Source organism: Pelophylax lessonae, assembly GCF_965119305.1.
Source record: "Pelophylax lessonae genome assembly, chromosome: 7".
Taxonomy (NCBI): Eukaryota; Metazoa; Chordata; class Amphibia; order Anura; family Ranidae; genus Pelophylax; species Pelophylax lessonae.
The window spans coordinates 239,357,117-239,381,908 of record NC_138774.1 but is presented as its reverse complement, the minus strand read 5'-3'; the positions used below and the strand labels follow the sequence as shown (position 1 = coordinate 239,381,908).

Genomic DNA, 24,792 nt, shown 5'->3' with positions numbered 1-24,792 from the left:
CACTATGTAATATATATAATTTATCAATGGTGTGGGAACATATATCAGAGTGAGCTGCGATAGTAGGATTATCAGCAAAGTTTTTATTTTGTGTTTGTAAGGAATTGATCGTGCAGAGGGTTTTTTTATTTTTTAAACTACAATATATATATATATATAACATTTTTGTTTTTGGATTTAGTAGCACTTTAAAGAAAAGGACGAAAAAAAAAAAGGATAAAAAATGCCAATAAAGGAAAGTAAAACACAATTTACTAATTAAAATCATAACCACTTTGTAATCTTCGCATTAAAGATATTACTGATAAACAAAGGAGGTTTGTCCAACTCCACTGAGCCACTTAGTCAGGGATGGGTTAAGATGGGGAGGGTTCAGCAGATACTTATATTACCAACTCCCTGATCAGCCTGACACAGGGACACAAGCTGCAGGACAGTGATAGAGGGAGAAGAGGGTAAGGTTGCCCAACGCTTACAATATGGCCCAAATCCAGCAACCCGAGCCTGCCAAGGAAAACAAGCCCTATGCAGAGACCCTCACTAGAGAGATCGACCTCGTACAGAGGGACCCCAAAAGAATCAACCAAGACGTGGTACAGGTGAGATACAGGACATGATTTATTTTTGTATTGGGAGGTCGTTATTTGTGCCACCACATCTTTTTAAATTAAAATTACAATGTATCTACCTAGATGTATGGACAAACACTTTATTGTGTTACTTTTTATTGCTGCTAAAAAAAGTTGCTCTTTAAGAGGACAATTAGAAATTTACTGTACATGAGTTTATTCTCAAACTGTAGTAGTTTAAGATACACCAGATTTAAATCATGTTTTGACTTTTGCAGCCATATTGGTATAAAAACCTACTTTATATTTGTTACATGTCCCCATTAACATAGAATAATTTAGAAAATAAAAAGTAAAATTGCTACTTACTTTTTCACTTGCTGAAAAATCTTATTTGGCTCTCCCCTTCGATGTGTTACATAGAACATAGAACAAAGTGACATTAATAGTCAAGCTGAAAAAGCACAAGTCTATTTAATTCGGCCAATAGAAAAAAAAAAAAAAGAAGAAATAAATAGAAAACATCCAAATACAGAAGCCAATGCTTAAAGTTCATCCAGAGGAAGGCAAAAAAAGCATGGTTCAATTTGCTCAAACTGGGAGAAAAGAAAATCTGTTTTGACCCCCCTAAAGATGTTCTCTGAATCAACTATCTCTAATGTTACTACTTGTAAATGCTATAATATGCATTGTTAAAGAAGGGCTGTTTATCCTATTTACTCAGTCTGTACTGTCCCGGCGGATCTTATTCTCAGTTGTAAACCAGGGTTAAAGATCTCAAGGCTTGGGTGGTCCACTGTATGTTAATGCACTTTAAAAATGTTCACTTTGCCCCTAAAGTCAAATTTCAATCCATTCTAAGCTGCCTATAGTGGAATGTTCTATGCATAAACTTTCTCAAAAGAAACGACTAGAAAGGAAAGAAATATCATTGGAAACATATTTTAGGTATTTCATATGAATGGGAAATATAACAAAAATATAGTGGGGGTATCTCACATTTAACTGCAAAGGAGGAGCTACTAAAACCTGGTACGAAAAGAGATTTGAATTGCCTAAAGTTGACCGATTTCGTTTAACAGATATTGATGATAGAGGAGTATATATCGTAAGCTATTCACTTTAGAATTACATTTTTTTTAAAAATTAAAATACTTTTTTTACAGTCTGGCGGAAAACCCTTTTATCTGATGTGAAAGTGCAATGTATATGTAAAGCGCTGCGTAAATTGACAGCGCTATATAAGTACCTGAAATAGTACATTTATGTATATTTATCTGTATATCTGTATTTTTGTCTTTATGTTTACCTGTATATATGTATTTCTAGCTGTAATGGTCACAAACTATTACATTTAGTATTTAATAAAGCCATGCCTCTACTCTCCTGCATACCCCTATTTTTTATCTTATTGCCTGCTACATGCCGCTGCACCCTAAATTTATAGGATGTTTTCCAGTTTGATTGTGTCAGTCTGAGAATAAAATATTAATTGATTGTATGTTTGTGTTGCCAGCAGAAAAAATGCAAATCCCTTGCCTTTTGTGTGATGTTTACCAGCTGTATACAGATCACAGTTCAATGGGCAACAAAGATTTTATTTAAAAAAGTACCGTATTTTCCGGCGTATAAGACGACTGGGCGTATAAGACGACCCCCCTAATTTTCATCTACCGGTAATACTTATACTTAGGTTACATTGGAGATATTATGCTCGGTGTATAAGACGACCCCCCATTTTTGGGGGATTTTTTTGAGGTTCAAAAGTAGTCTTATACGCCAGAAAATACAGTAAATGTGTGTCCATTTATGAATGGGATTATTTTGGGAGAGGGTGTAAGGTGTTAAGGCTTGGAAGACAATGCCGGAGGGATGTATCAGAAATGGGGTTGATTGGAATACCCAAGAAATATATTGGAGGGTGGTGAGGATACTGGAGGCATGATTAATAAGTGGAGAGGACACTGGAGGCATGCATAAGAGGTGGAGGAGATGCTGTAAATTAGTACTGGATGTGGCTGGGAACAGGAATCGTTGAAATATATATTGGAGGTCAGAGTCAGGGAAAGGCACCGGAGACACTTATCAGGTGTTGGGGAGATTGGAAATACAAGAGACATATAATGGAGGTGAAAGGGACCAGAAATGGTGCAGGAAAGTTCTAGGGATAGGGGAGACCAAGGTAGGTTGAGGTATAAATGGGTGTAGGGATAAGATCAAGGGGAGGATGCTGGAGGAATATATTGAAGGTCTAGAGCACATGTGTCAAACACAAGGCCCACGGGCTGAATCTGAATTTCATGTGGCCCTCGCACCTCACCTAAAGCTGCAGTAGAGCTCCAGCCCTCCTTTGGGCCCCCTCCAGACCCTGCACTATCTGCTTCCCAGCTCTGTCCCCAGCTCCTGTCCAGCAGCTTTATGCACTTTAATGTAAGGGAGGGTAGGGGGGACTCTTGACATCTGATGTAAGGTGGGTGGGATACTCTGGACATCTAGTATTAAAGATACAACCGGCCCTTTGAGTGCAATCATAATGCTGATGCGGCCCTCAGGTGAAGTTGAGTTTGACATCCCTGGTCTAGAGAATTGAGGATACTGAGACACCATTGGACAGGAAGGTGACAGGAAACAGTGGAGGCATGTTGCAGAAATGGAGGGGATCAATAAAGATAGGATGCATGTACCAGAGGGTAGAAGGGGCACTGGAAGCATATTTAACAGATAGAGGGGACTGGTGATATTGGAGGCTTGTTCTGTCCTCAGGAAGGATGTGCTAGAACTGGAGAGAGTCCAGGGAAGGGCAACAAAGCTGATAAGGGGACTGGAGGATGTCTGTTACGAGGAATATATACAAGCATTAAACTTATTCTCCCTGGAGAAGAGATGCTTAAGAGGGGATATACTAGTGATCTACAAATATCTCAATGGTGATTCTAGCATTGGGAGAAAACTATTCAGTCTCAGGTTGCTTAGGAGGACACGTGGCCACTACATGAAGTTGGATGAGAAGCAGTATAAACTTAAACTGTGTAAGTTTAAGTAACTGTGTTCTTTGATGGTGGTGACAGTGGGGAGTGTCAATAATTCCCAAAAACTCTTAGATGGGAATGCTATATACAGGGATATCGGAAATGGTATTGACATAAACACACACATACACAGGTTGACTGGATGGACTGGTGTCCTTACGTAACTATGTAACTGTGTTCTGAGTATAGAGTAGAACTTATATGTATTGTGGGTGGGGAAGAGGGGGGATCTTTCCAGGAGATGATGTTAGAGGCATGTATCAGTGGTGAAAAGAAAATGGGAATGCTGGAGACATGTACTAGAATGGAGGTGACCAGGGACTGTAGAAGCATGTTCTGAAGGTGGTTGGATTGGGGAAGTGGCAGACCTATAACAGAAATGGAGGGTAATAGAAATGACCCATGATCTATGAGCAAGGGGAAAGTGTGGTAAGGGGGACAGCACAGACGTTCAGTGACAATTTGATGGCTAAAAATATTCAGATTAAAATAATATTGGCATTAAGAACTACAGAAATGATTAGCCTCGGTTAGAACCCGCAGAAAATCTCTACAATTCACTTTAACCCAAAGTCCAGTGGGGAAAATGGTTATATGCTGGTTTCGGTACTGGGGAATTTCAATGCTAAGAAAATAGAAGCTGTACTCTAAGGCCACCTCACCCTAAACCTCCCTTACAATAAACATATTGTATTGGGTTCATAGCAGTGGCGGCTGGTGAAGTTTTAACATGGGGGGGCGCAAGACCCCGCCCCTTCCATTTTGACCCCTCCCATTTCTCAGAAGCCCCACCCCTTGTAGACTCCACCCATTTTGTCTCCTGTATTTTGCTTGCGTGAACCAATTCTCCCAAGATATCACATATTAAGGGGTCCATCAGTACTAGTATATCCCATAATAGGGAACAGGGGCCCTATTATGGGATATACTGTGAGAGACATCCTATTATGGATACATGGACTGAGAGTGGCACAAACCCCACAGTACAGATCCCCCCAGCACAAACCTCACAGTACAGACCCCCCCAGCACAAACCCCTCAGGCACAAACCCTGCACAAACAACTCAAGCACAAACCCCACAGTACAGGCCCCTAGCACAAACCCCACAGTACATGCCCCCTTCAGTATAGTGACCAGTATAAATGCCCCCTTTCAATGTAGTTACCAGCATACATGTCCCCAATGCAGTGACCAGTATACATGTCCCCAATGCAGAGCTATGCGTGCGTGGCTCCAGTGCAGCCAGTGACCACCAGTATACGTCCCCCAATGCAGAGCTATGCGTGCGTGCCTCCAGTGCAGCCAGTGACCACCAGTATACGTCCCCCAATGCAGAGCTATGCGTGCGTGCCTCCAGTGCAGCCAGTGACCACCAGTATACATGTCCCCCAATGCAGAGCTATGCATGCGTGCCTCCAGTGCAGCCAGTGACCACCAGTATACGTCCCCCAATGCAGAGCTATGCGTGCGTGCCTCCAGTGCAGCCAGTGACCACCAGTATACATGTCCCCCAATGCAGAGCTATGCATGCGTGCCTCCAGTGCAGCCAGTGACCACCAGTATACATCCCCCAATGCAGAGCAATGCGTGCGTGCCTCCAGTGACCACCAGTATACGTCCCCCAATGCAGAGCTATGCGTGCGTGCCTCCAGTGCAGCCAGTGACCACCAGTATATTTCCCCCAATGCAGAGCTATGCGTGCGTGCCTCCAATGCAGTGACCACCAGTATATGTCCCACAATGCAGAGCTATGCGTGCGTGCCTCCAATGCAGTGACCACCAGTATATGTCCCACAATGCAGAGCTATGCGTGCGTGTCTCCAATGCAGTGACCACCAGTATATGTCCCCCAATGCAGAGCTATGCGTGCGTGCATCCAGTGCAGTGACCACCAGTATATGCCCCCAATGCAGAGCTATGCGTGCGTGCATCCAGTGCAGTGACCACCAGTATATGCCCCCAATGCAGAGCTATGCGTGCGTGCCTCCAGTGCAGCCAGTGACCACCAGTATATGTCCCCCAATGCAGAGCTATGCGTGCGTGCATCCAGTGCAGTGACCACAAGTATATGTCCCACAATGCAGAGCTATGCATGCGTGCCTCCAATGCAGTGACCAACAGTATATGTCCCACAATGCAGAGCTATGCGTGCGTGCCTCCAATGCAGTGACCACCAGTATATGTCCCCCAATGCAGAGCTATGCGTGCGTGCATCCAGTGCAGTGACCACCAGTATATGCCCCCAATGCAGAGCTATGCGTGCGTGCCTCCAATGCAGTGACCACCAGTATATGCCCCCAATACAGAGCTATGCGTGCGTGCCTCCAATGCAGTGACCACCAGTATATGCCCCCAATGCAGAGCTATGCGTGCGTGCCCGACAGAGTAGTGACCACAAGTATACATCCCACAATGCAGAGCTATGCGTGCGTGCCTGACAGAGCAGTGCACTTACCTGGAGGCTCGGCTTCTCCCTCTCCTCTTCTCCGGTCTCCTCTCCGCTCCGCTCTCTGCAATGACGGTCCACGCGACGTCAGCGGGGTCAGCATGGGGCCATGGGATGTCCTGAATGATGATTGGTCCAGGCTGTAGACTGGACCAATCACAGCCAGGATATCAGGAAAGTGGGGGTGCCCAAGCGCAATGACTTGCACTCAGGTTACGCCCCCAGAAGGCAGCCAATCGGCGCCCTTCTGGGTCGTAAACCCCACCCCACCCCCCATAGCCACCACAAAGGCCGGGGTAGCGGCGAACACAATTTTTTTTTTAAAAAACTTTATTTGTTCGTTTTGTAATTTTTTTTTTCAAAACTTTATTTGTTCGGTTTTTTTTTTCTACCCTTAGGGGTAGGGGGGCGGCGCCCTGGCGCCCCCTATGCACGGGCCGCCACTGGTTCATAGGGCAGCATGTTTTGTGTAACACATTTGAATTTCCAACCATATACATTTTACAAAAACCCTTTTCACGGTTTCATTTTTGAATGTTTTATTAGTCATAATGAGCTAGTTTGTTTCTTTAGTTTTATCCCAATTTGAATCAAGGTTATTGAAACATTTCTATTACAAAGATAATTTCTAAGCATCAACTCCCCCTAATATTTTTTTCACTCTGCCCATGACATAGAGGTGAGGCGAAACATGTTAGGGGAGTTTTGTCCTGGACGAAGCCTGGGCTGAGGCTGTTTTCACTATAGAGACTGTTGGGTTGAGACTTTGTCAGTGTGCAGCACCTGGGGTGTTCCTTCTACATATCATGGAGATTAATTGGTATAGGGAAAGGGGGGTCATTCCAAATCTGAAATCCTTTTTTACTTAAACGAATACCTTATCTAACTGTGTTAATAAAATTAAGGTGTCCTGATCTGATATACCTCCCAACTTTGGAACTTGAAAGAGGGACACCTGCGGTGTAGAAGACTTTTGTCACATGCAGCGAGTTTTGGTTAAAATAGGCGTGGCTACATTACACTGCATATTGGATGCAACTTAAAGGAGAGTAGTTAAAGTGGTTCTAAAGGCTGAGGATTTTTTACTATCCATGAAGGTAAAAAACCTTCAGCATGCAGCTCCCCCCTCAGCCCCCCTAATTTATATTGGATCTCCATCCAGCGATGTGCATGAGAGCAGCAGTCTCTCCTTCCTGATTGGCTTGATAGATGGACTTGTGTCTTTTTTTTAATCTAACTATGTAACTGTGTTAATTTCCCAGAAAAGAAACGGATTGCCCTTGGCAATTTCACACTGCTTTATTATCTGCGGCCTTTCATTTTTTTAAGAAAACACTTGCGTATGCCCTATGTCTCTAATGCCTTTCCGCCTTTCTGCCTTGACATTGACCAATTTTTTACTTCTTTATTAACTGTAGTCTCTTCATTTATAAAAAAAAAAAAAAAAACCCTATAACATAATGGCCATCTTCTGTAATGTATAGTTAGGAAAAGCGGGGGAAAAAAACCCTAAAAAAGTTCGGAATGTATAGACCAGTGAGAGAAGTTGTATAATAAAATTAGACAAATTTATTTGGACATATGAACACAACACAATTGTGCTATAAATAGCCAAGTAAAATCCCCATTAAAATAGCATGTAGGTAAATAACCAGGTAGTAAGCACTATAATATTGGGTCCTCCAGTGCCGACGCGTTTCACATATCTCTTCCACATGGCTATGGAGACCACATGTACTTATCTATATGAATGACCCACATGCATAAAGATCTCCCTGGGTGAGCGCTAGGACCACAAGGGAGAGGAGAGAGGAGAGGAGAGAGAGGAGAGAGGGGGCAGCCAATTAACCCCTAGATTATAATATTCCTCAAAGGAAAGTCTTTAGAAATACGTGTGTGTATATATATATATATATATATATATATATATATCTATATATATATATATAGATATATATATATATATATATATATATAGCGTGTCTCTGCCATCATATGTTCCAATTATTACCATGAATATAGTAGGAGGCGTGGGACTACATTAGTTGTCCTAACACAGTGCTCAGTGCATCCACAAGTAGCTATAAGCTTCTCATGTATCTCATATAGGCTCAGCTGCCCCCGATGATCGGCCTATACATTCCAAACTTTTTTAGGGTTTTTTTTCCCTGCTTTTCATTTTCTGTGGTCTCTTCATTCTTTGTGGCGTGTGCCTTTACATCTCTGCCTATTTTCTCTACATATATATGTCTTGCTACTTGCCAGTTTTTACACTGCAGTATCATTTGCAGTGGTTCTAAAGGTTTGTTTTAAAATAATGCATTCCATGCATTAAGGTAAAAAAATCCTTTCTATACCAGTCCACCTATCGCCCTCGTAAGCCATCCATAAACACTTAACTTTCCCGATCCTGCGCTCTCCTGTGTGCCGTAACGTCCTCAAGTCCTGCATTCACAGGAGTCTCTGAGACCAGAGGGAGCCATAGGCTCTTGCTGCTGTCAGTCAAAGGAGTATGGGGGGGGGGGGTATGGACTTGGCTGAACCATACTGTGTGTGTGTCTATGGGCGCACCCAGCCCAGCTCAGCAACACACCTGAAGAGAAGGAGTGCAGAGCGCCAGCATGGAACCCACAGAAGACGAGGTGAGGGACTGCTCTGTGCAATTATACTACACAGAGCAGGTGGGTATACCCTCTTTCTTTATTTATTTATTTATTTTTTTATTTAATCCATTTTTATAAATATTTTTTATGTCAGAAGGGCAAAAAAAGGAAAGAAAGTGGAAAAATTCAAAACAAAACAAAAATAAAAAGTGAACAAAGAGAAGCAATAAAGCCAGATACTTTTCAGAAGGTTTGCTGAGTGTCTGGTTTTTTTATGAATAGTTTGTGAACAAATGACCCCTCTTTCCTGACATGCACGATTGTCCAAACAGAAAACATAGAAACACAGAAACATAGAAAAGCGACAGGAGAAAAAAAGACCAAGTGTGTGTTTTGTTTTTCAGTTATACAAGTTTTTTTTTTTTTATCTATGTTTGTCCCAAGCATGTTGGAAGCTACAGTTAGGTCCATAAATATTGGGACATTGACACAATTCTAATCTTTTTGTCTCTATACACACCACAATGGATTTGAAATGAAACAAACAATATGTGCTTTAACTGCAGACTTTCAGCTTTCATTTGAGGGTATTTACATCCAAATCAGGTGAAAGGTGTAGGAATTACAACAGTTTGTATATGTGCCTCCCACTTTTTAAGGGACCAAACGTAATGGGACAATTGGCTGCTCAGCTGTTCCTTGGCCAGGTGTGTGTTATTCCCTCATTATCCCATTTACAAGGAGCAGATAAAAGATCCAGAGTTCATTTCAAGTGTGCTATTTGCATTTGGAATCTGTTGCTGTCAACTCTCAATATGAGATCCAAGGAGCTGTCACTATCAGTGAAGCAAGCCATTATTAGGCTGAAAAAAAAACAAAACAAACCCATCAGAGAGATAGCAAAACATTAGGTGTGGCCAAATCAACTATTTGGAACATCCTTAAAAAGAAAGAATGCACTGATGAGCTCAGCAACACCAAAAGACCCGGCACTGCCAGCCTTCCTGTCTACAGGTGCCCCTTTCCACTGCCTGTGCCACCACAGTCCTCCTAAATGGCTCTGCCCCATCCCAGGTTGCTCCATCCCAGTTCTCTCAGGTGTGCCTTCCAGTCCTCCTGACTGTGTGTCACTCACCAGCCCTCCAGCCCACTTGACAGTTCCTTGTTCCTCCTGGAGACTTGCCTGGTAGTGTTCTCCTGCTGTCCTCTCCTTGCTCCCTTGCCTCCTGGCCAGGACACCTCAATGTGTCTTTAGAGGGCCTCATTCGCACCCGAGCCTAGGCCCAAGTTCACACCCCCCCCCCTCCTTTCAGATTGGGGAGCTCCCTCAAAGGCCACGACAGCCTAACACTCCATCTCCAGCTTCCACCTGAACAAACTCCTCCCCAGCTGGGCTGAACCAGAGTGTTTGAGGGGGCTCTCAATTTGGGGATTGGTCAGGGCCCTCAGAATACTCCAGGCAGCTCCACCTTAATTCTCCTCCCAAGTTTCTAGAAGGTTCCAGCACATTCTAGAAATAGGGGGGAGGTCTTAGTGATGCTGCCTGTAAGTCATTCTAGATTTCTGCACAACCCAGGAAACAAACACAGACAGGCTTGGCTGCCCACCAAGCTTGCATAAATTTACCTACACTACAACAAAACCTATCTACACTTCGAGCACGTTACATATTTTATAGTGATCAATTATTTTCTTTTAGGAGTTAGTCAATTAACTTGACAACAGATGTTAAACTCACTGGCCTATAATTGTCAGTTTCTACCTTGCTGCCCTTCTTGTGGAAAGGTACATGATTTGCTGTCTGCCCTACGGTGCCACTACAGTGCACATTAGTGCCATTAGTGGCCAAAAGTAAGTGCTTATCAGTGCACATCAGTGAGTGCTTATCAGTGCCATCAGTGAATGCTTATCAGTGCTCATCAGTGACCTACAGTGCTATCAATGCCCTACAGTGCACACCATTGCCCTACAGTGCCATTAGTGAGTGCTCATTAGTGCCACCAAAATGATCATCAGTGCCACTACAGTGCCCTATTACTGTTCATCAGTGCCACTACAGTGCTCATCAGTGCCACTACATTGTCTTATTAGTGCTCATCAGCGCCCGATAGTACACATCAGTGCCCATCAATGAGTGCTCATCAATGCCATCCTATCAGTGGATTCTCATCAATGCACATCAGTGCCGTAATGTGTGTGTAAAAAAAATGCGATGAAAAATATTATTTTTTTTTCAGAATTGTCGCTCTTTGTTTGTTTATAGCGCAAAAAATAAAAATCGCACAGGTGATCAAATACTACCAAATGAAAGCTCTGTTTGTGGGAAAAAAAGAATGTAAATTTAATTTGGGTACAGTTAAAGTCACGCAGTGCCAAATCACAAAATAGGCCCTGCTCTTTGAGCAGCCAAATCCTCCGGGGCTTAAGTGGTTAAAAGATATTTCTAACACATAGCATGTACATAGCAAGAATTACACCCCAAAATACATTCTGGTATTCCTCCTGAGTATGGCGATACCACATGTGTGAGACTTTTACACAGCCTAGTCACATACAGAGGCCCGACATGCAAGGACACCATCAGATGTTCTTGGAGCATAAATTACACATATAATTTCCTGACAACCTACTACACTTTTGAAGGCCCTGGAGCACCAGGATAATAGAAATACCCACAAAATGACCCCATTTTGGAAAGAAAACACCCCAACATATATTCGATGAGGTATAATGAGTTTTTTGAACATGTCATTTTTTTCTACAAGTTTTTGGAAAATGTGGAAAGAAAATGAAAACGCCTTTTTTTCACATTCTGCTTTATAACATTCTCAAAAAAAAAAAAAAAAAATCTAATTTTTATTAACATTCTAGGCCAATTTGTTTTCTGCTACATATTTTTGGTAAAAAAAAAATCAAAATAAGCGTATTTTGATTGGTTTGCACAAAAGTTATTGCATCTACTAACTACGGGAAAGATTTATGTCATTTTTATTGTTTTCTTTTTACTAGTAATGGCAGCGATCTGCGATTTTTTTTGCGAACTGCGACATTGCGGCGGACAGATGGGACCCTTGACTGACATTTTTGACACTTTTGGGGGTACCAGTGACATTACTACAGTAATCAGTGCTATAAATATGCACTGTTACTGTAAAAATGACACTGGCAGGGAAGGGGTTAACTTTATTGGTGATCAGTGGGTTAAATGTATCCCTAGGGGCGTGTTTCTAACTGTGGGGGCGTGGCTTGAGATGTAACCACAGAGACATACGATCCTACATAGCAGGTTTGTATGATCTCTGCAGTTACACCAGGGAGAATGACAGGCGGCTTTGTTTACATTAGCCACCTGCCTTTCTCCCTCTCCAGCGGGAGATCGCGAGTGACCAGCGGACATGGGAGCCGTAGTTCACTCGCGCAGGGATGTTAGTGAACGAGCGAGGGTGGGAGAGCGCCTCCGGCGGCGCGCGTTCGCCCCCTAGAGGCTCATAGGCGAGCGATGTAGCCCTACGTCGTTTTGCCTGTAGGGGACTGACTGCTGCTGTAAATAGTCGTGCGGCGGTCGGCAAGTGGTTAAATGGACAAAAAAAAAAAATGCCTTTTCATTTTTCTTTCCACATTTTCCAAAAACTTGTGGAAAAAAATGACATGTTCAAAAGACTCATTATGCCTCATAGAATATACGTTGGGGTGCTCCCTGCATGTTGGGCCTCTGTTTGTGGCTAGGCTGTAAAAAAGTCTCACCCACGTGGTATCGCTATACTCAGGAGGAGTAGCAGAATGTAATTTGGAGTGTAGTTGCAAGTATGCATATGCCATGTGAGAAAAATAACCTGTTAAAATGACAGTTTTGTGAAAAAAATCTTCAATTTGCAAAGAATTGTGGGAAAAAATTGCCTCATATAAAGTCCCAATCTGTGTTTTACACTGCATCCGCCAAGGGATTGGAGGTGTATGCTTCTCAGCTGGTCGTTTTCAGTTTGTACCATCTTAAGAACATTGCTATTAGAGCATTGAGATACTATACCAGTCGTGGATGGAGGTGGGTTGGGGGAAGTTTGGGCTGCTCCCTCCCACCTGCTCCTATCCACCCATTAGCAGCCATGTGCTCCCAGAGTGGAGACACTCAAATTTAAAAGTGTTAGGGACTGCAGATAAAACAGGGTGCCGTGGCTCTGCAGCTTACACATGCATTTGCAAATGCGTGTCAACTAAACCCCTGTTCTTTATTTATATTGAGACAGGTCTACTTGGTTGGTGGCAGACTGGAGGGTGAGTACATCAGACTGGGGGCTGGCTGGCTTCCATGCACCTCTTTTAATCCTCTTCAATTTGTTTTTTCCGATACAGGGATGGAGACGCTGGGCATACCTGCCGGTGTCTCACTTAAAGTCCCACATAGCCCACATTGTCTGTGGGAAAAAATTACAACTTCAAAAAACTCACTATGCCTCTTACTAAATACCTTGGAATGTCTAGTTTCCAAAAAGGGGTAATTTGGGGGGTATTTGCACTTTCCTGGCTTGTTAGTGTCTCAAGAAAAGAGATAGGCCGTCAGTATATCAGGTGTGATCAATTTTCAGTGATTGGCAGCATAGCTTGTAGACTCTTCACAAAGGCCAAATAATATACACTGATTTGGGTTATTTTTACCAAAGAAATGTAGCTGTATACATTTTTGGTACAAATTTATTTAAAAAAATTACTAATTTGCAAAATTTTCTAAAAAAAATAAATTTTTGGTCTTTTTTTATTTACAGTGCGAAAAATAAAAAACCTAAAAACACATTTTTGTACCCACTAATAAGCAACATAAGGAGTGCTTTGCTACATACGTTATAGCGATGCACTGCATAAAATGCGTTATACGTTACAAAGCCTGACCAATAATTTTTGTTGTCTCAATAGTTGCTGGCTGCTAAGTAGCCCCAACTATTTTAATACAGTTCTTCTTTAAGGTGGATCATGCAAGGTGTCTAGTGTGCAGAAAAGCATTAAAAGATGTGCAAAGCGCTGCGCAAACTGTTGGCGGTATATAAATCATCTAAAATAATACAAATGTTGTGCAGAGTGGCAGTGAGGTTTCCAAATGCTTGAATGACCTGCATCTACTTACCACCCTACTTGACAGGTAGATCACTTCCAACTGGCATAGTGTAGTTCTGGCCCTTAGGTAACTAGGTAACTGACGGTATCTGACATTCGGCCTGCCCCTGGGAAGACATCATCGATGATGAAACGCGTCGGGATTGGCTGTTACTGAAGACATCACACTTGCTTAGCCATCACTCACGGCGTTCCTTTCTCAAGAGCTGACAGTCTGTTGGTTTTTTACTTGTTTGTGCTTGTTTACAACTCATCAGGTACTTTTTTATATATTTTAAATAAATGGACTTAAATGTTAGCAGGCTTCACTATGCTTGTTCATTTTTTTTTTATTCCTGATCCATTTGGAGCTGCTGCTGAGCAGCCATCACCTATCTCAGGTGCTGGGTTGCTTTGTGGTTTTATGACCATTATAATTGATGGATCTATGCTATCTGGTAAGAAGCGTATGCTAAGTGTTGGTGCTTGGTGGTGGGTTTCAATAATTGACATTACTTTTACACTTTTTTGCACTTTATGGACACTCTTGTTTAATATTGAAAAAGACTTTTTCATTGAAAGGAATTTTTTTAGGTTCACCTAACACTGCATTTTGCACCTATTTCGATATATCACTTTCATATGATTTATTTTGTTCAATGATATATTTTTCTCATAATTTATTTACTGCTTGTTTAGTTGTTTTCATGCCACATTATTTACCATATGATTATTCATGATTTCAGGATTTAGCGCCGCTTCTTATTTTTATTGATCCTATATAATGTGCTTGAAGAAAAGGAAAGGAGCAAGATGGACTTAAATTTTAAGGTGCCAACAAACAACTCTTCAGTAAAATCAATATATTTTTTTTTCTTCCAAAATAAGTTAAAAACATTAAGGGTCAAAAACCAGTTAACAGTCCCCCTTATAGGACCCTCCCACAGCAACAACAGACACCTAGCACATCAGTAAGATATAATTGTAATGAGGTATTATGCCAAATAAAAAACACACAAATACAGGCATACCCCACTTTTAAGTACACAATGGGACCAGAGCATGTATGTAAAACGAAAATGTACTTAAAGTGAAGCATTACCTTTTTTCATTTCTCAATGAATGTAAATACACCAGCTCCATAGGAAATCTTGGTTAGCTTGACATGGCACTGCTCCCAAAAGTGACAAGGACACCAAGCTTGGGGAGCATGTTAAGGGGATCCAGGACTATAGCATGGTAGATAACCTAGGCAAGCTGGCTGGCCACAAATAGGATATGTTGTAGTCCTGGGTCCCCACTCGGTGCTTCCTAAGTTTGGTATCCCTGTCACTTATGGTTTGGGAGCAGTGCCATGTCAAGCTGACCAAGATTTCCCATAGACGCCAATGTTAAAAACCAGGAGTAGTGCCATGCCAAGCTGACCAGGCTGTGTCTGTACTTGCGAGTGTATGTAAAGTGAGTGTACGTAAAACGGGGTATGCCTGTATTTAGCTGTCTTCCATGGGTAGGCTGCATCATGAAGTTTTATATAGACTTTAGACTCGGTGGCCTTCTTGGTGCAGATATCTTCTCTAGGACTATGGCTCTATTCATGTCTACAAGGAGCTATTGTGCACTGTGCCTGGAAGATTTCTGCACAAAGGATGTAAACAGTGGAGAACGCTGCCACTGTCATGGAGTGGTAAGTATGCAATTCAATGGAGCTCTAGCTCAGATTGGTGGCCTCCTCATTGCAGAAATCTTCTTTAGAACTGTAGCCTATTCAAGTCTACAAGGAGCTTCTGTGAAGGTGTGACCTGGAAGGTTTCTGCAGGAAGGATATAAACAATAGAGGAGGTTGCCACTGTCACGGAGAGATAAGAATGCACCTGGGTGAGGATCTATGTTAGACTGAGTGGTCACTTCTGTGCAGATATCTTCTCTGGCAGTTAGTCCCTTTAGACTTGAATGGAGCAATATTCCTTCAAGATGCTAGGAGTAAAACTTCATTCAAGTTTATTATTATCCATTGTGTATGGGTGGACCAAAGAATTCCTGAGATGTAAACAATGAAGGAGGCTGCCAATTTAAGGGTAGATTTAGACGTGCTTTTAAATCTCCCTTGCCTCTGAAGCCTAACAGCTTCTCACCACCTGTTTTAACTCCATTTGTGTCAACAAACATGTAGGGCGCTTCCCCATTACCTTGAATTTATAGTGTTCAGTGGGCTTGCCACCCACTGTGATAGCATTGCCTATTGCAGCATAAAGTGTGGAGGGGGGGGGGGTAGTTGTCAGGCAGCAAAAGTGTGGCTTAACCTGCCCTCCAACTTCAAGTCTAAACATGGCCTTAAGGAGAGGTAAATATGCAACGGGGTGGGGTTCTTGCTTAGACTAGGTGGCCTCCTCAGTGCAGATATCTCCTCTGGTACCCACTGCCTGTGCAGTTTATTTCTAGAGATTTTATGGGGCTCATACTCCTTCAAGACACTAGCATTATGGCCTCATTCAAGTCTATGGGTAGCCACTGTGGCCTGATAGATGTATGCACAAAGGATGTAAGTAATGAAGGAGGCTGCTGCTGGTATGGAGTGGTAGGTATGTACTTGGGTGATGTTCAAGCTCAGATTAAGTGGCCTCCTCATTGCAGATATCTTCTCTAGCACTGCCCAAGCCTTTAGTTTTAATGGGGTCATACTTTTTGAAGATGCTAGAAATATAGCTTCATTCAAGTCTATGGGTAGTTACTGTGTAGGTGTAGCCTGAATGATTTCTGCATGAAGGATAGAGGAGGCTTCCGCTGTCACAAAACGGTAATTATCCACCTGGATGGAGTTCTAGCTCAGACTAGGTTTGAGGTCTGGGTAGGGTGGGTTATGGGGGTTTTTAGTAAAAGTCAAATTGTACCTTATTTTTAATGATCCCACAGTTAATTTGTGTTTTTATTTCGTGTAATTTAAAAAAATAGATGAGTACAAGCTACTGTTTCCAACCATTTTGGGCCAAAAGATTTCAAGAGTGTGATAATCCCCAAGTGGACGTTAGCTGTGCTCAGGAAAGTATATCCTCTCAGGATCAGAAACATATTACCGTAAAATATAGTTACCTATCACGCGCTCCTTAACCACTTGCCGACCAGTCACGTTGACTGTACTGCGGCAAAGTGGCTCGTTATCGTCTGGCGACGTAGACCTACGTCACCAGACATTCCCGTCTCTCTGCAGCGCGCGCGCCGCCAGAGGCTCGCTCCCGCTGTATTCAGTTACAGCGGGAGTCGGGCCAGGGGAGGAGCGGCGGTGATCACCGCTGCTCTTCCCCGATCGTCGGGGAATCGAGTCTGGAGATCCGCCTGCTTGTGTAAACAAAGCGGGCAGATCTCCTAAGTGACAGGCAGGGTCAGATTGCAGGGTTCAGCATAGCTGAACATGCGATCTGTCCCTGTGTCACTCAGTCACCTCCCCCCACACACGTCAGTAAGCACCAGGCATACATTAACCCCCTCCCTCTCCAATAAAATTAACCCCTTCCCTGCCAGTGTCATTTTTACAGTAACATTGCATATATATAGCACTGATTACTGTAGTAATGTCACTGGTACCCCCAAAAGTGTCGAAAATGTCAGTCAAGGGTCCGATCTGTCCTCCGCAATGTCGCAGTCCCGCAAAAAAAAATCGCAGATCGCCGCCATTACTAGTTAAAAAAAAAACACCAAAAATGACAGAAATCTTTCCCTTAGTTAGTAAACTCAATAACTTTTGCGCAAACCAATCAAAATACGCTTATTGCGATTTTTTTTTTACCAAAAATATGTAGCAGAAAACAAATTGGCCTAAAATGATAAAAATTTTTGATTTTTACATTTTTTTGGGGGGGGGGAATTTCATATAAAAAAATGTGAAAAATATTGTTATTTTTTCAAAATTGTCACTCTTTTTTTGTTTATAGCGCAAAAAATAAAAACCGCACAGGTGATCAAATACCACCAAAAGAAAGCTCTATTTGTGGGGAAAAAAGGGACATACATTTAATTTGGGTACAGCATCGCACGACCGCGCAATTGTCCGTTAAAGTGCCGAATCGCGAAATATGGCCTGGTCAGGAATGGGGTAAAACCTTCCGGTCATAAAGTGGTTAAAAATACGCTCATTGAGAATTTTTTTGTCAAAGACATGTAGCTAAATACATTTTGGCCTAAATATATGACAAAAATTGAATATATTGGATATTTTTTAACTGTCAAAGTAGAAAAATATTGTTATTTTTTCAAAATTGTCGCATTTTTTAATTAATATCGCAAAAAATGAAAATCGCACAGGTGATCAAATACCACCAAAAGAAAGCTCTGTTTGTGGGAAAAAAAAGGACGTTAATTTCGTTTAGGTGCGGCGTTGCATGACCGCGCAATTGTCAGTTAAATTCGCACAGTGCCGAATCCCAAAAAGTGGCCTGGACGTAAGACAGCAAAATCCTCCGGTGGTAAAGTCGTTAAAACAAAAATACATATTTTAATGTAATTAGCAATTGTGTTCAACCGTTGACTTGTATGTCTGCTGGCGTTTTATTTGTAGTAAGTGTTTCTTGTCGCTGGTTGAATATACGGTGGCTCGTTCCCGTCAAGTAACAGCTACCAATCTTCACTTCAAAATTAGAAGGGGACCTGGGTAAATTTAACACTGGAGGGAATGCTTCAGTTCCAGACAGGCTGCTGGTGGGGGCCGCTGTCACATGAGCCAGAAAAGACCTGACAGCTGGAGCCTCAACCCACATCCACCTCCGCACAGAGACAAATATACAAAGGGAATTCATGGAATCCTAATAAATGCCAGCAGCAGTGCTCCTTGTAAGTACAGCATTACCTTCATTACACAGAAGGTGTTTATGTATCATTACTTCCATCTTAGATGTAAAAAACAAGGGGATCTATCTATAGCAGGTCGAATCTCTCCATACATTTGCAGATGAATCATTCACGTGATTTGTAGAGCTTGGTTACTTTTTTGTTTGGCAGCAGATTCTCTTTGACCTAAAAGAAGAACTCAATGTACGTAAACTACATTCACACTCTATATAAATTGCCCCATTATTATGATTGGTCAATGGAGTCTAGAGTAGTCGTCCTTGCAGCCCAAGTCCTGCACTGCTTTTTTTTCTGCACTGCCACCTAGGAGATCCTCTTCGCTGTAAATTCCTAATATTCCTGCTCGATCACAGACATGGTTTCTGCACATGCACAGGATCTTGTGGTGTGCATGTAGGCAGGTGCAAGCATTCTTCTTTCCTGTAGGTATCACTGTACTGATGAAACAGGAAAAGGGGAATTTCCTATGAGAAAATGCCCCTTAGAAACTCTGTTAGTCCTCTCTAGGAAAGGTAGTTATCTGATTTGATGCCAAATTTGTGTGAGAGTTTAGGTGGCCATCTTAATGAAGGAGCATTTAAGTAAGGGATCCCATGTAATTTAGGCATGCTTTGAATGAGTGGTATGTTGGGGTGAAGAACCCACTAGTTAGGGACAGTGCTTAGCGCAGGAAAAGGTTCCTGGCGAGTAAGGACAGAGCAAGGGACACTGTCTTGGGCCAATAAATCTTCCAAGGATCCCTTTCAGCGGGCTAGTGCAGTGTGGTTATACAAAATACCGCAACCCCTATAGCAGTGTCTTCCGGTAACCCTACTGTGAGTCATCTTACAGTGGGTTGTACTCCAGTGTGCCATAATGTTCTTACTTTGTAATTGCTACAATTCTGACCCGATACCAATAAGTATGTAATGAGTGTAATATTGTTTGTCATTTTTGAAAACCTCCCCCAGTCTGAGCAACAAACTTCTTTGATCAACAGTATGCCGTTGAGCAGGGGTGTCAAACTCAATTAGGTGGACACAATTAGCCAATGATGATTTTATTGAGAGTAAAAAATCATCATAAATTACATTGTACATAAGATCAGTCAATAAAAGAATACATGACATTATACATATATGTATATAACAATGGGAGTCATATGATGGTAAATATGCATCTTCAAACTCAATGCATTTCGTGAGACACGGCTCACTTCTTCAGGAGTAGATGCGTTTATAAATGTCTATAAAGATAATACAACATAGTATCAGTATAAAAGTACAGTATACATGTATACTGTACTGTACTTTTTTATACTGATCTGAGTTTGGATCCCTTACTAGGATCCTTTACCCACTTTACCATCGGAGGATTTTGCTGTCTTACGTCTGGGCCACTTTTTGCGATTCGGCACTGTGCGACTTTAACTGACAATTGCGCGGTCATACAACGCCGTAGCCAAACGAAATTTACGTTCTTTTTTTCCCCACAAATAGAGCTTTCTTTTGGTGGTATTTGATCACCTGTGTGATTTTTCGATCATGCGCTATAATCAAAAAAAGAGCGACAATTTTGCAAAAATAACAATATTTTTCACATTTTTTTATATGAAATCCCCCCCCCCCCCCAAAAAAAATGTAAAAATCAAAATTTTTTAAAATTTTTGGCCAATTTGTTTTCTGCTACCTATGTTTGGTAAAAAAAAAATCACAATAAGCGTATTTTGATTGGTTTGCGCAAAAAGGAAAGATTTGCGCAGGGAAAGATTTCTGTCATTTTTGGTGGTTTTTTTTTTTAACAAGTAATGGCGGCGATCTGCGATTTTTTTTGCGGGACTGCGACATTGCGGTGGACAGATCGGACCCTTGACTGACATTTTTGACACTTTTGGGGGTACCAGTGACATTACTACAGTAATCAGTGCTAAAAATATGCACTGTTACTGTAAAAATGACACTGGCAGGGAAGGGGTTAATTTTATTGGAGAGGGAGGGGTTAATGTATGCCTGGTGCTTACTAACGTGTGTAGGGGGAGGTGACTGAGTGACACAGGGACAGATCGCATGTTCAGCTATGCTGAACCCTGCAATCTGACCCTGCCTGTCACTTGGGAGATCTCCAGACTCGATTCCCCGACGATCGGGGAAGAGCAGCGGCGATCGCCGCTGCTCCTCCCCTAGCCCGACTCCCGCTGTGACTGAATACAGCGGGAGCGAGCCTCCAGCGGCCGCCGAGTACGAGGAATGTCTGGCGACGTAGGTCTACGTCGCCAGACGTTATCAAGCCACTTTGCCGCAGTAGTGCTCTAGTGAGCAGTGCAGAAGTGGTTAAGTATATATATTTCATCGGTTACCACCATGTATACTGTACTTTTATACTGATACTATGTTGTATTTTCTTTATAGACATTTATAAATGCATCTACTCCTGAAGAAGTGAGCTGTGTCGTACGAAATGCATTGAGTTTGAAGATGCATATTTACCATCATATAACTGACTCCCATTGTTATATACATATATGTATACTGTCATGTATTCTTTCATTGACTGATCTTACGTACAATGTCATTTATGATGATTTTTTACTCTCAATAAAATTATCATTGGCTAATTGTGCCCACCTCATTTAAAGTCCCAGGGCTTTTTTCCTTCCTTTTTAAGTAGACGGGTACAATCTTTCATGGCACAGACTTGTGATTCGGTCTTCGGCCTGAAGAAAATTTTAGTGACCAGCCCAGAGATCCTCTTTGAATTTTAATTAACTACCCCTAATTTAGGGTAACTGTGGAAGATTTCAGTAATCAAAAGCAGCAACATGAGGACACTAATCGTCCTCCTAAGAATCTGAGCACCGTCCTTGCAGCAAATATTGGGCTGGGCTGTACTAGGACTCCGTAAATAATTTCTCTTTGAGTAACACTGACTCCAATTCAAGAGAAATAGTAGCAGCACACAGTCTCAGGGATCTCTCACACCGGTCTGTACTCACTTATGTCCTTGAATAATTAAATGCATGCTTCCAATATTTTGCAGACATTTATCCTCGGAATTCTTCAGATCAGATCCCCAAAAGCAAGTCCCTCAGTCAGCTCCCGGACTTAGCAGCAAACTGGGCACCCCACCTAGCATAGTTGGGAGCTCGATGAGCAGTGAAACCATTGCTGATCTTCCCAGAAGAGCAGCAGCCCTCCAGGCTGCTCCCCCTCCCGGACAAGAACCCCTCTGCTCTCAGTCTCTGAGTATTTATTCTCCCTCCCAGCCACCATCTAGGCACCTCTCCCCAGGGATTGGCTAGGGCTGAATAAAAATTCTGCTGCTGATTTGACTCTCCCAGCCCACCAGCTTCCAAAACCCTCCAGACAGACAGGGGGAAGCAGCCAACTCTGCAGCCAAGGAAACACAGAACAGACCAAAATAATCACATGCAGCTCAACTGATTACAGTGAGCCATCACCTAAATTTACATAACCTAGCCCCTGGTTAGGTGGGCGCTACACAAAGCACTCTCTGAAAATCACCCGTGCCGAGCAGGCTGACCTCCTGCTCATGATGCAGCAAGGCAGCTGCTTAACATGGGGTGGAGAGGAGGGGGGTCACAACAGGACAGAGAGAACCCTGGAGTGTGAGGGTCCGACCATCCCAGAGAGAGGGCCCGCGTCCACCCCAAAATCCGCCATGGAAAGGGGGGGGGGGGGACATTTACTCACGAACACAGGTGGGCGCTATTTCATGACAGGACCCCATGCCACCGGAATAGGGGGGCTGTCGTCAAAATAGGAATGCTGCGACATCAACCTAGACCCTGTCGTGTGCGTCCTGGTGAGACATTTAACTCGCGGGGCCAGTCCCCATCCAGCGGGACTATGTCGCGGCCGACCCAGCGCGGAGCTAAGGCCTGCACGCGCTTGATGGCCAGACTGGGGTGACCACTGGATATGGGGGTCCAGTCTGCCGCCAAGCCAGGCATATTTGCTAGAAGATCTCACAGGAAAAACGATCTGGAGAAAAAATTACTAGCTAAAAAAAATCTACATAAAAAAATGACTTCTATGCTAGGACCAAAGATCCCAGCAAGGAACTAGCTCCTTACTCCTGACTAGGCAGATTAAAAACTGGCATCCTATGCAGGAAGAGAGAGGGTGTACCCTCCAGGACTGCCCATAGGCATAGCCAGAACTTTTTTCTGCCTAGTGTCCTACTCCTGTAGGGGGCAGTATTACCCTACTGATATGAATCAGAGAGAATTTCGTCCATCAATGAACGATAGAGAAATGCTATATGCATAGTGGCATTGATCCAAGGTAAAACCAATGTAACTATGTATAGAATATCCATACCCAGAATTCTTCTTTTTAAAAACACACAGCTAATCTGGCAAGGTCTGCAGCACTATAGGATGTTTTCATTTTAGGGTTTATTAACATTTTAGGTGTCAAGGGTTTTATTAAAATGATTTAATCCCTACAGCAATAGTTAGCTATAGTAAGAAATGCCAGTTTGTGTATTTCTGTTGCACAATGATCTGAAATACTTCTTCCCTTTCAGGTGGACTTTGAAGATGTCATTGCCGAACCGGACAGCATTCACAGCTTCGATGGAGTGTGGAAAGCCAGCAGCACTACTTTCACCGTCACCAAATATTGGTGTTACCGGGTGCTCTCAGCCATCCTGGGCCTTCCCCTGGCCCTGATCTGGGGATTCCTCTTTGCTTGTCTGTCTTTCTGCCACATATGGGCCGTAGTCCCCTGCGTCAAGAGTTACCTGATGGAAGTCCAGTGCCTGGGCCAGTTCTACGCGGCGTGCGTCCGTACCTTCTGCGATCCAATCTTCGAAGCTATGGGGAAGGCGCTGAGCGGAATTCGCGTGGCACTCAGGAAAGAAGTTTAAAAACTTACGGCTTAAATTAAACTTTATTTCTACTAACAAAACCAAGTGGATGTCAATTCAAATGCACCAGAAGGATCCGCAAACAATTGTATTGCAATGCATTGGGGGTCCCTCTGGAAAATTAACTTTTGAACATTTGGGGAGGCGGGGGTCCGTTTTTTTTTTTTTCCTTTTTTTGTAACAAATGAACAATGCAAAGCCAAAGAAGGTATAAATACCGCATTTAATTATTATTTCTCTGTATGCACAAAGGCTGTGTTTTGGTGAGAACTGGATTAGAGTATAGGATACAAGATCTATGTCACATGATATTGTTGATGAACGGCCGCTGAGGTCCAATTGATACTGTTTTTTTTTTTTTTTTTTTAAATATGTACATTGTATCAGGCTCAACATTTCCTCCCCATTGACATTATCACAGTAACGAAATCCTTAGAAGGAATAACAGATAATATAATAGATCTTTGTTACACACAGACAAGGGTTACACGAACAGGGTACGGCAAACCAGACCAGGGGATCATGGGTAAATCAGGAGCATGGGTAACCCTAATCCCAGCTTGGTTCTTTGTTAAAACTATAATGGCAGGTAAAAAATAGACACAACAATTCTACGGAAAGGGAAGATGCAAGATACCGATCATACAGCGAAAAAGGCAATTTACAAGCAGGATCCAAGCAAAGTCACAAGAGGCCGAGACTAAATAAAGTGCGGGGGCCAAACTATCTATAGTACCATCCATGTGAGATTAGGCTTTACAACAACAGCTGCCTGATTGTCCCTGAATATGTCATTCCTGTAGCAATGGGCTGAAATAAAAATGATCTGTCTCCTTCATTTGTGCTATTGTGCTGGAAATATATCAGTGAATCTAGTTGGAGTGTGACATTGTATATGAATATCTGCAGGGAATACTAAAAGGAAATGTAATAACTCTTTGCAAACAATCAAGTTTCAACTTTTATCAGGTTAAAGCAGATTTCTTTTTCTGTTAAAGTGTATCTATCAAATATATTTTTTAAAATATTCTGAATAGAGAAAGTAATAGTTATAACACCTGTCTGTGAGATTTCCCTTTACTTACGATCATAAAAATGATACACAAAGTTAATGGAAACCTCCCCCATTGAAGTGGAAACCCTCTAAGATATTTTTATCAATGACACACACAGCCCTGCCCCCTAGCTGGCTCTCAATCTGTGACTGGCCGGTGTAAAAATCTATGACACACACAGCTCTGCCCCCTAGCCCGGTCTCAATCTGTGACTGGCCAGTGTAAAAATATATGACACACACAGCTCTGCCCCCTAGCTGGGTCTCAATCTGTGATTGACCAGTATAAAAATCTAT

The 24,792-nt window shown here is 42.5% G+C and overlaps 1 protein-coding gene across 1 annotated transcript; it reads left to right on the top strand.

Annotated features, from left to right (window-relative positions):
• The first annotated feature begins 413 nt into the window (after window positions 1-413).
• Window positions 414-23,619, top strand: LOC309561002 (caveolin-3-like). Its single transcript, XM_082264710.1, has 2 exons — window positions 414-599; window positions 23,100-23,619. Exons 1-2 carry the CDS (start codon window positions 480-482, stop codon window positions 23,439-23,441), a joined length of 462 nt encoding a protein of 153 aa, XP_082120836.1. The 5' UTR covers window positions 414-479; the 3' UTR covers window positions 23,442-23,619.
• Window positions 23,620-24,792: the final 1,173 nt, after the last annotated feature.